Raw genomic sequence first — 15,070 nt, 5'->3', positions numbered from 1 at the left:
TGTAGGTATCGTAACCATAAATACAAGTCTCAAATTGAAAAACTTTGGGTCAGTGATGAGAGTTTGCACAATGAGCAGCTAAAAATAATGTTGGAAAAGTTTTACCCATTTATTTGGGCATTTACATTGGTTTGCACTATTTCCGTATAAATGACTGAATTTAAATAAAACATGAAAAACATGTTTGAAAAGTTTGCATCAGGGTTGCAAAAATGTATGTTTTCCAGTTGGTATCATGTAATTTCAAATAGCTTTTGAACCATTTTTTACAAGAGAAAAGATAGATTTATATCCACTTAAGAGTGCATGCAAGCGTACCTATAAAAGCAGTGACTCAATTTGAAATGATCACTTGAATACATTTTTAAAAATTGATTTAAAACGCAATCATATGCGTTTTTGCATTACAGAGCAGGACAAATACTGAAATTCACGTTGCGTTTACCATTTGACAAATTGTGTATTAACTGTATTAACTGTGTATTAACTGTTAAAAATATTTTAGTACATTGCAAAAGAGGGTTACATCTTATTCCCCATGAATTTTCCTGCAAATCATCATATTTTTATGAAACATACTGGTTACAAAAATCAACAACAGTTAGACCACCTGGTCATGTTGCTTTTACAGAAGAAAGTGGCACTAAAAGTCTCTCGCTTCCATTTGGTCTATGCTCACTACACAGTACAGCGCGCATGCACTAGAACTACACACTATCCTGCGCCTTTCGCAGCCACGTGTTTTGTTCCTCCCGCTTGACTCTTTACTTTTGAAGCCTTTTCAGCTTTTTACGCAGGGGAGTAGTGCCTTCAGTAGCATCCAAGAGATATGCATTCATGCCGGCGACATCCATGCTGCAGTGTTATCTTCTTCCCTAACAACACAAAGGCTGTTTCCCAAAGCCAAGGTACCTTGCCTTGCCTTGGTCTGATGTGGGCGTGGGCAGGCATCCACATCATCAGTCGCTGCCCCAGTGCTGTTCCAATGTTCATGTCCTCCGGAGGCATATGTCCTCCGTTTGGTTAGCATGTGGCTAATTGACCAAGGATACACAGGTGTATCCTTCGCTGCCTCGCCATGGCTATAAATACCCAACATACAACGCATGAATCTACAAAAAAGGAAAAAAATGGAAGGAAAAGACGCACCAGCGGAGGCGCGTGGTAAATTTCAATTTAAATGTAAGTAACAAAATACACCTCTGAAAATAACAACTTATACCATGTCCACCACTTAACTCCTTTGTGTGTCACTCATGTAACTATAATTACTGAGAAGCTGCACCTGCAGAGTGCCAATGATGTGACTATAAAAAAGCAGAAAGTGTAGAAAAGTGGCAAGCTATGACAATATTTGTAGCCATCTGAGCTCCTCCCAAAATATGCCTTTGTAGGCTCTTCCATTTGCATCTCCTTTTGAGCAGAGGCAGGACACTTGCCTTGGATTGGAAGGAAGTGGCTTCGGAGGCACTGCCTTCCAAGGCAAGGCAAGGCAAGGTACCTGGGCTTTGGGAAACAGCCAAAGTGACAGCGCTTCGCCCAATGAGGCGAGCCACGTTCTGTGGCGTCATAGCAACGTGTGAGTGTTCGGTCAGCTCATTGGCCACAGAGCAGGAGAGGGGAATGGGATGGAATTACCGTACTTTCTCGTATAAATTGCCCTGCTTTTCATTGAAACCATAAATATATAGCAGTTTATGTTTGACCCTCAGAGAAATACGGGACAAAGTGCGTCCCTTATCGTTTCAGCACAGGACGCGTATGCTCAAGTCCAAATACGGGAGGATTCCGTTTTTCAAGGGACGGTTGGCAACCCTACTTATGAAATTAAAGACCATCCATGTAATGGGTGATCTGAGCAGACAGTTCCATGTATCACAGAGCATAGCTAGCAAGATAATCTCATATTGGATTGACAAACTGGAGGAAGTTTTACAACCTTTGATTCCATGGCTTCCAAGAGAAACTATTCTGGCAACCATGCCTACAGCATTTAAGAATAACTTTCCTAATACAACATGGACTGGACTATTTTTACAAACTGAGGGGCAAACGGGCGTTAGCGCGGCACTGCGCATGCGGAGTAGAGAGCCTGTTCATTTGAAGACCGAATGTTCAAAAGAGCAGCTGAAAAACAATGAGCTGTGATTTCAAAAGCATGACAGGAGAGTGTGTGAAAACTTTGGAGATCACAATCAAGGTCTGCTGCCTCTCCCTGGTAATCCACCAGCCCTGCCTGGCTGTTCCCTGCGATCACATCCTTGACCCTTCGAACCTCCAACCACCCGAACCCCTGACCCATGTTCCCGGAGGTCCCCCTGGGTATAATGAAGGGGTCGAGGAAAGAGAGGACCACAGAGAACTTCCATCTTTTCCCTGACTGCCCCTGCTGCTGATTGGCGGCCATGGCAAGCCTTCACGTGAATTCGCGTCAAAAGTTCAATATTTTCAACTCGAATTCGCGTCTGCCACCCAAACACGTGAACGCTCCAAACGCGCAAACGCCCCAAACGAGCCAACTTAAACGCGCCGGCCAAGGCGAATCGGTGTCTAAACGCGTCTTTGCATTGACTTTGTATGTAATCGTGCCGCAAATTCACGTTTGCTGTGGCCATACCATAAGACTACTTAATGCCTGGAGATGAGGTTATGGCAGATAGAGGTTTTACTATAAGTGATTTACTTTTTGAGAGGAAGGTCAAATTGGTCATGCCTTGTTTTACAATAAAACGTGGAGAGCTAACTGAGGAACAGGTGACATGCACTAGAAGGATTGCACATGTAAGAATTCATGTTGAAAGAGCAATCAGACGTTTGAAAGTTTACAAAGTACTGTCACAGGTTGTTCCGATTACCATGGCTCCGAAAATAGACAAGATTCTAAGAATATGTGCTGCTCTTGCCAATTTAAGGCAGGATCTCATTCGTGACCCAAACTGAGCTTGCATGCGATCTACATGAGTAGACTGAGACATGAAATATTTACATGGATATCAAGAACCTTTGTATAACAATCAATTAAAATGGTACAGTACTTGTATTTAAATGTAAAATGGTTGAAAAATTGATGGATACAGAACATTTAGGTATTCATTGGTTTTATGTGGTCATTCTTTGAATGCTTGTTCTGTTGCACAGAATGAATGCCTATGAATTTCATTTAGACAATATTAACACTTAATGCCATTACTTAAAACGATGACCTTATGCCAAATTATGTTTACATTGAATTTTTTTTAACTGATACTTTTTGTGAGTTTGTAACATTAACTATGAAGATGGAAAAATGTCATCACTCGCAACATTAAATGTCATCTTTTTAAATTTAACATGCTGGTATGTGAATGCTTTGTTTGCTGCAAAATAAACTGTGGGAATCATGTTTCATATCTTATTGTGAGAACAGAAGGGTGAAAAAAATAAAATAAAAAGTTTTTCCATTAAAAAAAGGTTGATCCACACAGCCATGTATGGCACATATGTAAATTCCTGCCACTTGTGCACTAATCCTTGCCCATTATCTCAGTGTATCTCTCATTAAGTTGAAACCGTCCTGCAGCATATTCATTGACAAGCCGAGGCAGCATACGTGAGAAGTAAAAACCTCTCAAGCGCTCCTGGTCATACTGGACCGTAAAGGAAAGCTGCTCACTGGGTGCCCAGATCAGAAGTGTTGCAGACTTTAGACCTGTGCAAAACATTGTGAGCTGTACAATAAAATCAATTATATCTTCATCAGTTCTTCACTCGCCCTAGTGTTTAAACATTACAACCGCTATATTTGGGTTTATGAGTACCTTCCACAAAATAGCTGCTGCATGACTTCATGACTTCCCTGACCCGGCTATGCACAAACAGCCGCATATCTCCACGACTCCGCTTTTCCCTCAGCATTACCCACTCTGTGTGTTTAACTTGATGGACGCTCTGGCTGGGCTCGACTGGTGCCTTCAGAAATATAAAGTCCCCGTGTTTCTTCAGCAGTACTGTCCCTATCTTGTTACTACGCAGGTAGTTGTACGCTTCTGTGCTTTTGTAATTACACAATTCTTCGCCATCAACACCCTCGGAAAATAAGAGATAGTTAGCTTGGTCAATGTAGCTAACTTCAGGCCATTGCTTCATGTCATCTACCCACTCCGTGAGAACTGACGGATGAGGCACTGCTACGGAAATGTCCTCACGACTCTTTAAAACATCCGTACCGTGAATCCACCTACGGTTTATGTTCATTTTGTCGCTTTCTTGCTTTTAAAAGCCGGTTACACTAGTGAGTATTACAGCTACGCTAATGTAAACAAAGAGTTCAACCAGAAATGCATAACCGACGACCGCTATGAACCATGGGTAAACTCTCGAAGTCAGGAATTACGTGGATACTAAAGCTGTGTCCGAAATCACTCAGTGTTCACTATATAGTGAATACGCCATTTTGTAGTGGTGTCCGAATGCTTAGTGAGCATTGCGGCCGCGGCGCCAAATCGCACAACATTACAACATGGCGGAAAGAAGAGGTGAAGAGCACCGACAGCAGAAAAACTATAAATGTAAGTAAATTCCCATTTGACTGAAAATAACAATTATGTAACGGCATGCTGTCTCCGAAATCGGCTAGCGACCATTGATATGTGTCTTCAAATGCTGTATACAAATGTCTTATACGCGATTGCATGATAGTTATGGTGGTGATCCCATTTGCTGTAATAATATATCGCTACATAGTGTTCGCTACAGTAAATTTAATCGGCAAGTAACTAGCTCTTTGAATTTGAAATGAAGAGCTAGTTACTTGTGATGTTTATTGTGGAGCTTATGTGACACTCAAGTGTAAGAGTGTCACATAAGCAGTAAACAAATATTAATTGTGAATAAATGTAACGTAATCTCTTCAGGGACCGAAGAGAATGTTGAGAATATGATTAGGCTCAGGACCCAAAAGGATTCCCTGTTTTCAGGGAAAAGATATGCAGCAGCAGCTGGATGGGAGTGAGTTATGTCATAACAAAAGGGAAATTACTCCTAACCCTTTCACTAAATTACCAGATATGAATGTTGTTAACGGCACTGATAGTTCCAATTCTTGTTTTCAGTTCACACCTTACAGTATGTTTTTTATGTTGGAATCCTGTACTTAAGGAGATAGGCTTGGCTGGGGTGGTGGGTCCGGCCCGAGCAGCCAAGAAGTGGGGGAACCTGAACAAAACATATAAGGTATCCATTGCTTTTGACTGTCATGCTACATAGTGAAAGCACAGATGTAAGATCAGATAGAATAGACGAGTAGAATAGGTTAAATGAAACTCTTTGTGTAAGTTCTTTGCAGTATTAAGCATTTTAAAAATAGTATATTATACAAACTGTTTTTTGTAACTTAAAATGTGTGCAGGAGCTCCGGACACCCCCATCAGGAAGTGGCACTGAATCGCAGGAGGCCATCCATTGCGCCTCCTTGCCTAATTGCCTCAGCCTGGGGGGAGAACCCTCCAGCATCAGCCTCAGCATCAGCCTCCCCTGGTTCAGTTCCCACAGAGCCAGAGCCAATTGAAGAAGCTGAGTCAGCAGCAGAGGAGTCAGGGCCTTCTAAAAGGCAGAGGAGGGACCCAATTCTGGAGCTGCTTGAGAGGGAGGAGAAGAGGGCTGAGGAAAGGGCCAGCAGGGATGAGGCTAGGGAAGAGAGACTGTTGAGCCTTTTAGAAAAAATAGTTTCACATGGTGCCTGTTAAACCTGGCTGCCAGAGCATTTCTTACTGGCTCCCTGTACGGTGTGATGACAGCAATTGGCTCTGACATACAGGGGTAGCCTCCGTCGCCCAGAATGTAATAGCCTTCAGGTGGATAGAGGCTATGCACATACAAAGGGCTGTTTTTCAGAACTCGTGCATCATTCACTGAGCCAGGTTAGCCAACAAAGAGGTCAAGAAACTGACACTGGTGGTCACATATAGCCTTTAGCTGCACAGAATAAAACAGTTTATGATTAAAATAACACAGAGCATCTGCACTTGGGGGTTTAATCCTGATGTGGTAACCATCAATGCTTCCCACAACTTTGGGAAATAAATGCTGCAGATCCGGCGAGCTGCTGAAATCCAGCACCAATTTGCTCAAGCTCATCAGGTGAGGGAAAGCGGATGACCGTGTTCTTGAGCTTAATGATTTTGTCTGCCATCCTGTGTACTATGCCATTCACAGTAGACCGTGGGATGCCAAACGCTCATGAGACAACACGGTAGGAAGTTGCACTGGCCAACCAAAAAAGGAAGACGGGTGTTGATGAGATGGGCTACTGTTGGTCTTGAGAGGCAAAAATCTGGTCACAGGTCGCTTTGGCCATTGAAGTATATGGCCAAGACAGGAAGTTGCCGGTTCAGAGCACAGTACTGAGTTCGATGGATTTTCTGTAAATAAATATATTAAAACTGATAACAGTGTCATGAAATTTTGTGGTTGAAAGCTATGTGACAATTTAATGGTGTTATAATGGTCTACGGACAAAGAAGAGAGAGCTGCTGCAACAGGCAGCTACTGTGTTGCTAGGCGCTGCCCAAGTAGCTGCCTGTTGCAGTAGCTCTGTCTTCTTTGTCCGTTTCTTGTAATTTTTTTCTTCTCTTTTTCGTAATCTTTGTATTTGGAGTGGGTCATTACTTTGTATGGTTCATTGTTGGTCATGGACACCAAACTTTTTGTGGCTTCAGCGATATTTTTACTACTTTTCTCCTGTGTTTGTCTGGAGATCCTACATGTAACCAGGGCTGCATTGTTTACATGTGAAATTAGCTGTTAGCAGCCTGTAGCATGTCAATGCTAACTAGTGTAGGGCTTAATGATTTCCTTCGAGGTGAGGAGGAGGAGGAGGTGAGGACGACGTGCTGGTTCTTGGGTGTGAGCTGGGAGGTGACGACGTGGACCTGTCCTTCCATCCATTCCATTCGTTGGGAACTTAAGATCAATCTCCGGTGGGATGGACGAGCTAGCCGTGCTAGCCCAGCCGGAGAGGGGCTGCCGGAGGACAGAGTGGCATCGTGCTTTTCACGATTCTTCTGTGGCTGACGGAGCTGACATTGGACGCCGGCCCCACATTGGAGGAGCTTTGCCTGCCGTGGGCAGACAGGATCCAGGAGACAGAGACTGAACAGACTGCTGAAGAAGCTCAGTCCTGGACCCTGTGGAGGTGGAGACTGGCTGAACTGGAGAGTGGTGGACGGGATGTCGTCATCTAATATCTTATGGACCTTTTTGCACTTTCTATACTCTTTCTTACTTTTGTTTTCTTAAATGCTGCAGTGATTCCTGAATTTCCCCTCGGGGATAAATAAAGTATTTTCTATTACTATTGAGTGTGCTCAATTGTTACATGATGTGTGCCATAAAAACATGAAATCTGATTTGTTTGTGTGGAACTGTTTTTTTTTATTTATTTTTATTTTTTATTTATTTTTGACACTTGATTGAAGACTACAACACATTTTGTGACCAATTCATACAGAAAGCAAGGTAACTCCACAGGGACCACCTTTTTCTTGCGGCTCTACAAACAAACAGGTTTCCCTGGCAGCGAGGAGGAGGCGGAGCCACTTCTTATTCACGGGTAGTCAGGATAATTGGAAATTTTAGTTCCATAAGTTTTCAAATGAAGGTTTCACCGGAATGACAAATGAGGATGTTCTAGGAATCCAGCGTAAGGTACTTCCAAACACTTAGTACTTAAATTTCTTTTACTCCCCCTCACACACTCAAAAAAAAAAAAAAAGAAGCGTCCATACACTTTGCCGTCTATGGGAGGCTGACTGCTGGAGCTTTGAATTCCGAGCCTCTAAGGTGCTCGTGAATCCACCATAGACGGTTTACTTTGCAATGCCACATAGTCACACAACACAGAGCCACCTGGGCTAACGGAGTCAACGATTCAAACAGATATCAAACAGGTAACAGAGGCTTTTTTCAGATCTTGTCGAAGCTGGACACGGATTAAAATGAATTTAGTCTTTTAAGGACCATACGGAGGTTTTCCGTGTGTTTGTAAATGGCCCTTAGAGCGGCTTTTGTTAGCAGCCGAGCTAAATAAAGCTAACGTTAGCTTTCTTTAAGTTACTATTTTAGGTCCTGTTGGGGTCATATAAATTAAAATTTCTTGGACAACGAGACAGATTTATTTAGATATTTTATTAATTGAATACAATATTAAACCCAATAGGACTAATGTTAACGACAATATCAGTTCTGTTAAGTTTAACGAAGTAATTATGCCGTTTTAAGGTCATGCTGTCAGATAACATATGGTGCAGTGAGTGAGCTGTTTACATGTTCGTTTTATCATATGTTGCTCTTTCATACAAGATCATAGTTCAGCTACATGTTTACTTCGCATCAATAGAGTGTGACACAGACATGTCAGCGAATACAAGTGTGTGATAGTCAGGTCATGTCAGCATTTGGTTATCAAGCTTTAAATCATATTCCGTTTTCAGTATCTAACACATATAGCCGAAAGGAAAAGTATGTGAACTCTTTAGAATGACCTTAATTTCTGCAGAGATTGATCATAAAATATGTTCTGATCTTCACTTTAGTTATACCTATAGATAGATACAATGAACAATAAATAGATATATGTAAACATACATGGTTCAAGTTATTTTAGATACTTTAGCACATAAAAGTAAAAGATTGTATGGTTTTGAAAAGAATAAAGTTATTAAATGGTTTTAAGTACAACTTAAGTTATCACTTACTGTGGGCTACATGAGGCGACTTCTCCTCTTTCACAGGCCCTGTGGCCATGGCTAAAGACCCGTTAGCCGAGGCAGGTTTCTACTTTGATGAACTCAACAAGCTACAGGTCCTTGAGCCTGATGTCAGCCAGAAGACCTCAGAGCTCAAGGAGGAGTGCAAAGAGTTTGTGGACAGTGAGTACTAATCCTGTCTATTCAGTAGAACGTGATTTTCCATCAACAGGTAAAAGAAAATGCTGTTTTGTGTGTTCTTTTGCAGAAATTGGCCAGTTTCAGAAGATAGTAGGAGGTCTAATTGAGCTAGTCGATGAGCTGGCAAAAGAAGCAGAGACAGAAAAGATGAAGGTAAGCACAACAGAAGTCTCATGTGCTTTTTATGGATGTTAAATACTTTCCGTTTGATCCCGAAAACTAACAAATGTTTCCCTTCCCTCTCAGGCAATTGGGGCCAGGAATTTGCTGAAGTCAGTGGCAAAACAAAGAGAGGCTCAACAGCAGCAGCTTCAAGCTCTCATAGCTGAGAAAAAGATGCAGCTTGAGAGGTAAACACTATGTGGGTTGATTTTGTAACCAAACCGGCACAAGGCTGGTTTGTGCAGCATGCAATTTGGTTCAATTCCTTGCTTGAAGAACCAGTACATCAAAAAAGTGCTTCTCACTGGCCCAAAGAGTGCAGCTTTAGCGCTCCTTTGAGTTGTCTCATTTATTTAATTCATTCGGTCTGTTCTTTCAGATACCGCATTGAGTATGAAGCCCTATCCAAAATCGAGTCGGAGCAGAACGAGTTTATCGACCAGTTTATCCTGCAGAAGTGACTACGAGACAGCAGAAAATGTTCAACTTCTGCAACCACGTTTCCTGAGTGCCTGTCCTGTTGTTTCCGAGGGAACAACTCTGCTGCAGCTCTTTTTCTGAAGCAAGCCAAAGCTCCAGTAACATCAGAAAACATACACACCTCACAGCAAATGTCTCAACATCTCACACCAATGGCAAAGAAGATGGAGCTATTTATACAAAGGAATATTATTTATACTATTTATACTGAAGACGTACTGTGTATATCTAGTTTTACTACTTTTTGTATTAATTAAAATAATGCATGTGCATGCGTTTGGAGATGGAGAGAAACGGACATTCTGGTTTGACCTGTGTGCAGTCACGTTTCTTTTTCTGTCATTCCTCTGGTACAACCAGTCTGTGGGCACAACACACGACCAATACAGTCTATTGTTTTCAGTTCCTTCTTTCTATCTGTTTTGTGTATTTTATGTATTAATTTAGATAACAAAGGACTATACTTGAATAAATAGTGGAATATGTTGCACAACATAATGTGTCATCATTGAAGATCTGCTAATTGTGGCTCTTTTTTATTTTTGATACAGAAGCATGTTACAACTTAACTTCCTGCAGTCTGCAATGTATTACACATGCTATCTGTTAAACTTAAAGATACAGGTATTACCTATTTACTCAAACCTAAACTAAAATACTGCAGCATTTAACTTAACTCAGGGCACATTTGCTTCTTTCAGTGACCTTATTTGGAGCATTTGTTGAGACAGCTATCTCATTCATTCAGCTAAACTTTGTATTATTAAATCTTTGAGAAATTAAACATTAAAAGAGGCACTGACTAAAACCTTCATTTGCTGCAGTAACATTATTTTTTTAAACAAGTAGATCAACAAGAAGGCCAAACTTATTAGCACATCTTTCACTTCTCACGACAGAGGCCATGGCATAAATTGTCTGCCAACATCAAAATTAACAGGATCATAGAGGTACAGTGTTTTCTTTGGCTTCTGCAGTGCTTACAAATGTGTCCTCTTATCCAAAGATTAGTGAGGCAACTTTGAATAAATAAAACCAGGCAGTCTTGCTTTTTTTCATCCTAACTTCTCACTGCTGCAGACTTTGACCTACTGCAATCAAAATGAATCTCAACCACTTCCAAATTCAGACTCCTTTCTTCAAGAGGGGGTATTGTGCTCTTTTCTAGGCTTTGCCCATCCCTCTGGTGCTCCTGTAGCATCTTTACATGATTCACAGCTCAGAAAAATCTCAATTTTTCTCCCACTCTGGTGTTTTTGAAAATGCTTATTTTAGCCTCTGTCTGAAACACTTCTGTTGACCTGCTGTCTTCCTGAGACTCCCCACTCCACAAACCCCCTTTCCTCTGACCGGCCAGCCATCTGGAGGCCTGTTGGGATTGAAACTATGGGAAGACCTTGGTGTTTGAGGCCTACATACATTTTTATTCCTTGAACCCTGCAGTGAAGAAGAACATTCTTCTCAGATGATTTACCCCCCCAAAAAAATATATATTCCAACTAGTTTTTATTTTTGCATGATGCTAAATTAGTAAGCTACGGTCCCATTTAGAGTCAATTAGAGCAAAAAGCAGAGAGGACTAAGGGAAAAGTTATGGGTCAGTCAGCACCCAGCTGCACTAAAAACACTGACACAATGCTCATTTGGTGAACTACAGTTCTGACTGGAGAAAATAGCAATGAAATGGTGCACATTTCAGGGCATGTCTCTGCAAATCAATTAACTACCTGAACTCAACTCTGCTTCTGTGAATAAGCATTCATTTATTGAAAAATAAAAACATTAAATAAACTCTTTACATCAGTTTAATAACATTATTTACAATTCTTAAACTTTGACACACTGATGTTGCTCCTTCTTGGTAGTTTACACACAACCACACAACAATAAGAGCAAAAAACACAGAAGCTGAACACCAAGTAAACACCCTGCTGTGCGGATGAGGTTGACCTCATGCTCTGTGATCCTCACTTCTTCTTGGTATACTGCAAATGAAAGAGGAGAATTAATTACAAAGTATTGTTTGTACCTATGTTTAATGCAATTAAACATTTTAATCTGTACTTTTCCAAGAATCCAGTCCGCATCTGTGATCGCTCTTTGAATAATCAGCTGGATCCTCTCCTGGTCGTCTTCATCCGAGTGGCTGTTGTAACCCTAGAGAAAAAAAAAACCCAAATGTATCAGGATAACATTTAAAGCTGTCGAAGTGTGATCCGATGAAACATTTCCTCTCATTGGGACATCAGCATTTGTTTCATTAGCTGTTGTATGTTATTTCAAAGGCTGGAAAAAATACCTCATCAATACCCATATTTCAAACGTGGACTTAAAGTAACAAAGCTGGTTTTTCGAACCTCTACAATCCACATGATATAGAAATCTGCTCAAAAACTGCTCAAGAGCACAAGATAATGGAGAATATGTTGGCTGAGACTCTTTCAAACATACCTAACTTGTTGTGACTTCTAATGACCCTTTACCTGTCTAATAGCATGTCTGTAATGCTGCTGCATTGCTGACGTTGGCAACAGCCTACAGCACCGGAGAAGATATCGATAGAGCTGCACTGGGTTCTGGACCAACTCTGCTCCAACTAACGGGGACATCACTCCAAAAAAACTGTTTCTGGTCGACAGCCCACAGACCTGGGGGATCAAACAAACAACCAATGAGCAACTATCAGCAGGATCACACATTTACAGGATTAAGGCAGGGCTGTCAGCGTTAAAAATGATAGTACTTTTATTTGAGTGATTACGTCTGCCGACTTCTTCTTGTGTTTTATTAGTTTCAGTAATATTGTCAATATAACACATGACTTACACTAGCTGCTACAACCTCTTCACTGAAGCCCTTCATTAAGTGTTGTACAGCTTATGTTACCTAAAGCTACCAAAAAAGAAAATGAAGCGGCACATGTGTGGGTCTGGTGGAAAAAAACAACAACCTGAGAATGAGTCACATGAAAGCAACTGCAAGACTTAAAATGAACACTTAACCGCAGAAGCAACCCAAATATCAAAGTCCACATATACACTGTGCTCCAAATTATTATGCAAGTGTGGTTTTCTTGAAAATCTGGAAGGCTGCTGTTTAGAAAGAAACACTATTTGAGTTTGATGTATGTAAGGCCTTGTCCTTTTTGTTTGAATTTACAAATTCACAAACCACGTGTATATTAGTGTGCTACATTGATATTGATAAGACAATGGGCAAGAAAAGAGAACTAAGCAAAGAGGAAATAATCTTATTTTGAAAATGAGAATGTGTAAGGGGGAATCTGCAAATAGAAAAGCCAAGAAACTGCAGTGTTTCATGTGAACCATGAAAAATATAATACAGTATGTCCAAAAAAGTCAGGATGGGCCCAGAGTAGAATACGTTTCTTAGATATCACAAAGCCAGGAACTGTCAAGGATGAAATGAGAGGTTGCCAAGAGAGCCTTAGCTACCAGTAAGTTCTTTTTTTGAAGCTGTTAGTCTCAAAGACGAGCAGGTCCAGTCAATGTGGGACATTAAGATGGGAGGCAAATGTCCAAAAAGCAAACACAAACCTACCACTGAAGAAAAAAAAATCAGGGAAAACTACTGGAATGAGATGCACAATACAAGAGATACCAGATGGATCAGAGGGGTGGGCATCTGGCTGGATTTGAAGTACCCATGCAGCTGAAATTTAACTGGGACATTACCAAGGCAGCATCACCATCATCATTCTATTTACCTTGAGTCAGAAACGAGCTTGATTTATTTATTTCTGCGAAAAGCCTGACTCTAAAGTAGCATTTTAAGCTGTGAAATGATATCCTGGTAAAATGTAAAAGCAACAGGATGGCACGATAAAATATGTTTTAAATGAAAAATTATCTTCATATTCTTCAAATGTTTTTGTCCTCGTATGACCCATATGAGCCGTTCATAAACTGCATGTTGGCTTCGGGTAATAAGAGCTCGTTCAAATGACACCAATGAAGCTTTATTAAGTCAGACTGGTTCGTTAAATAGTTTGAAACATTAAGTTCAATAGGTTAAAAAAAGAACAGCTTACAGTTACCGTGAAGAATGGAGAAAACTGTCAGGAGAAAATTAGCATCACAACACTTCAGGGTACTACCGTCTTCTTCGTGTGTATTCCCCAGTTTCTTCTTCTTCTTTCATTTTATGGCGGATCGCAAGCAACGTTTAGGTGCATACCGCCATCTACTGTACAAGAGTGTGTAGCGTCATCTCTCCATCTCTATATTCTACCCATAAGTTTTGTCTCTTTTAGAAACCCAAATGATGCTTTCCTCACATCTTGGATCTTTTCCCTATCCCCTTCTGATCCGAGTATTCCAGCCAGACTCCATTCGCGCTAAGCGGCCCTCACTTTCCTTTGTAACCTCCCTCTCTCTGATGCAAATTTATCACAGTGAATTAAAATATGTTCCACATTTTCCCTCACACCACATATTTCACACCTGCCAGTTTCCTTTTTCCCTAATACATTCATTACATCATTTAAACCTGTATGGCCAACTCTAAGCCTTGTCAGGATAATTTCTTCTCTTCTATTCCTCTCTTTCAAAATTTTTGTTATGACCGATTTTTGTATGATTCTGATCATCTTCCCATCTTTTTTTGCCAAAGTTCCGTGTCTACTGCCCTAATCAGAGTTTTGCCCTCTCCCTTTCCATATGATACTGTGACTGTTACGTTCTTGTCCAAAGCCCGTTTAGCAAAATAATCAGCCACCTCATTTCCCTTCACCCCTGTGTGAGCTGGCACCCAGCAGAACTTAACATCAATGCCACCCATGTGAAGTCTGAGCAGACTGTGCTGTACTTCCATTAACAGGTCCTCCCTGATTGAGTTTGTTGTCTGTATACTTTCTAAAATGGAAAGTGAGTCTGTGGAAACGACTACCCTGTCTGGTCTGACCTCCTCCACCCATTGTAGACTGAAAATTGCTGCCACCATTTCTGCTGTGAATACTGATAAATTGTTTGACAGGCATTTTGAAATGTGAACTCCGAATTCTGGTATGTACACCCCTGCTCCCACAAACCCCATTGTGTTCCTCGATCCATCTGTGAATATTTGGAGATAGTTGTAATATCTTGTTCTTAGATACTCACTCGTTCTCTCACCCACTTCACTCTGTCTCCACTTTTTCTTCACATCACTCACAAATATGCCATACTTTTTGGCCTATTCCCAAGTTTGGCAACAAATGCACATCAAAACTTCTCCGCCCTCTGTCGGTAGAGACACAGAATTACAACAAGACCAGAGTAGCCTAAGCTCATTTACACTGTGTTCCACGTTATTATACAGGTTGCAATTTTATGAATATTACACAAACTAAGTCATTTTCAGATTTTTAAAGAAAACGGAGTCAGACATTGGGTATATTTCTTCAAATGTGTGGTTAATATTTCCTTTCTCCGGGGTCAGAGGTCAATAGTCAGCTGATTCAGTTTGGTTTCTGGTGACTTCAGTGCTGATACTGTGTGCTGCAC

General features: G+C 41.0%; 2 protein-coding genes across 4 annotated transcripts; one reads left to right on the top strand and one right to left on the bottom strand.

Moving 5' to 3' along the window:
* Window positions 1-7,836: 7,836 nt before the first annotated feature.
* On the top strand, window positions 7,837-9,969 carry ift20 (intraflagellar transport 20 homolog (Chlamydomonas)). The gene is made up of 5 exons (XM_074678732.1): window positions 7,837-7,925; window positions 8,769-8,906; window positions 8,992-9,077; window positions 9,171-9,274; window positions 9,466-9,969. Exons 2-5 carry the CDS (start codon window positions 8,780-8,782, stop codon window positions 9,545-9,547), a joined length of 399 nt encoding a protein of 132 aa, XP_074534833.1. The 5' UTR covers window positions 7,837-7,925; window positions 8,769-8,779; the 3' UTR covers window positions 9,548-9,969.
* Window positions 9,970-10,038: 69 nt separating this feature from the next.
* On the bottom strand, window positions 10,039-13,739 carry lyrm9 (LYR motif containing 9). Of its 3 annotated transcripts, none has more exons than XM_074678735.1 (4): window positions 13,684-13,739; window positions 12,050-12,214; window positions 11,631-11,723; window positions 10,039-11,551 (listed from the first exon to the last, which is right to left on the bottom strand). In XM_074678735.1, exons 2-4 carry the CDS (start codon window positions 12,173-12,175, stop codon window positions 11,534-11,536), a joined length of 237 nt encoding a protein of 78 aa, XP_074534836.1. In that variant the 5' UTR covers window positions 12,176-12,214; window positions 13,684-13,739; the 3' UTR covers window positions 10,039-11,533. The 3 variants fall into 3 exon arrangements, with proteins under 3 accessions (XP_074534836.1, XP_074534835.1, XP_074534834.1); XM_074678734.1 differs by having other exon boundaries at window positions 13,624-13,715; XM_074678733.1 differs by having other exon boundaries at window positions 11,111-11,551; window positions 13,618-13,718.
* Window positions 13,740-15,070: the final 1,331 nt, after the last annotated feature.

This window comes from Halichoeres trimaculatus, unplaced genomic scaffold (assembly GCF_033239565.1).
Source record: "Halichoeres trimaculatus isolate MK-OKI-2021-1 unplaced genomic scaffold, fHalTri1.1 fHalTri1_scaffold_9, whole genome shotgun sequence".
Lineage (NCBI taxonomy): Eukaryota > Metazoa > Chordata > Actinopteri > Labriformes > Labridae > Halichoeres > Halichoeres trimaculatus.
The sequence above is the reverse complement of the archived record's forward strand: the minus strand, read 5'-3'. Positions and strand labels throughout refer to the sequence as shown.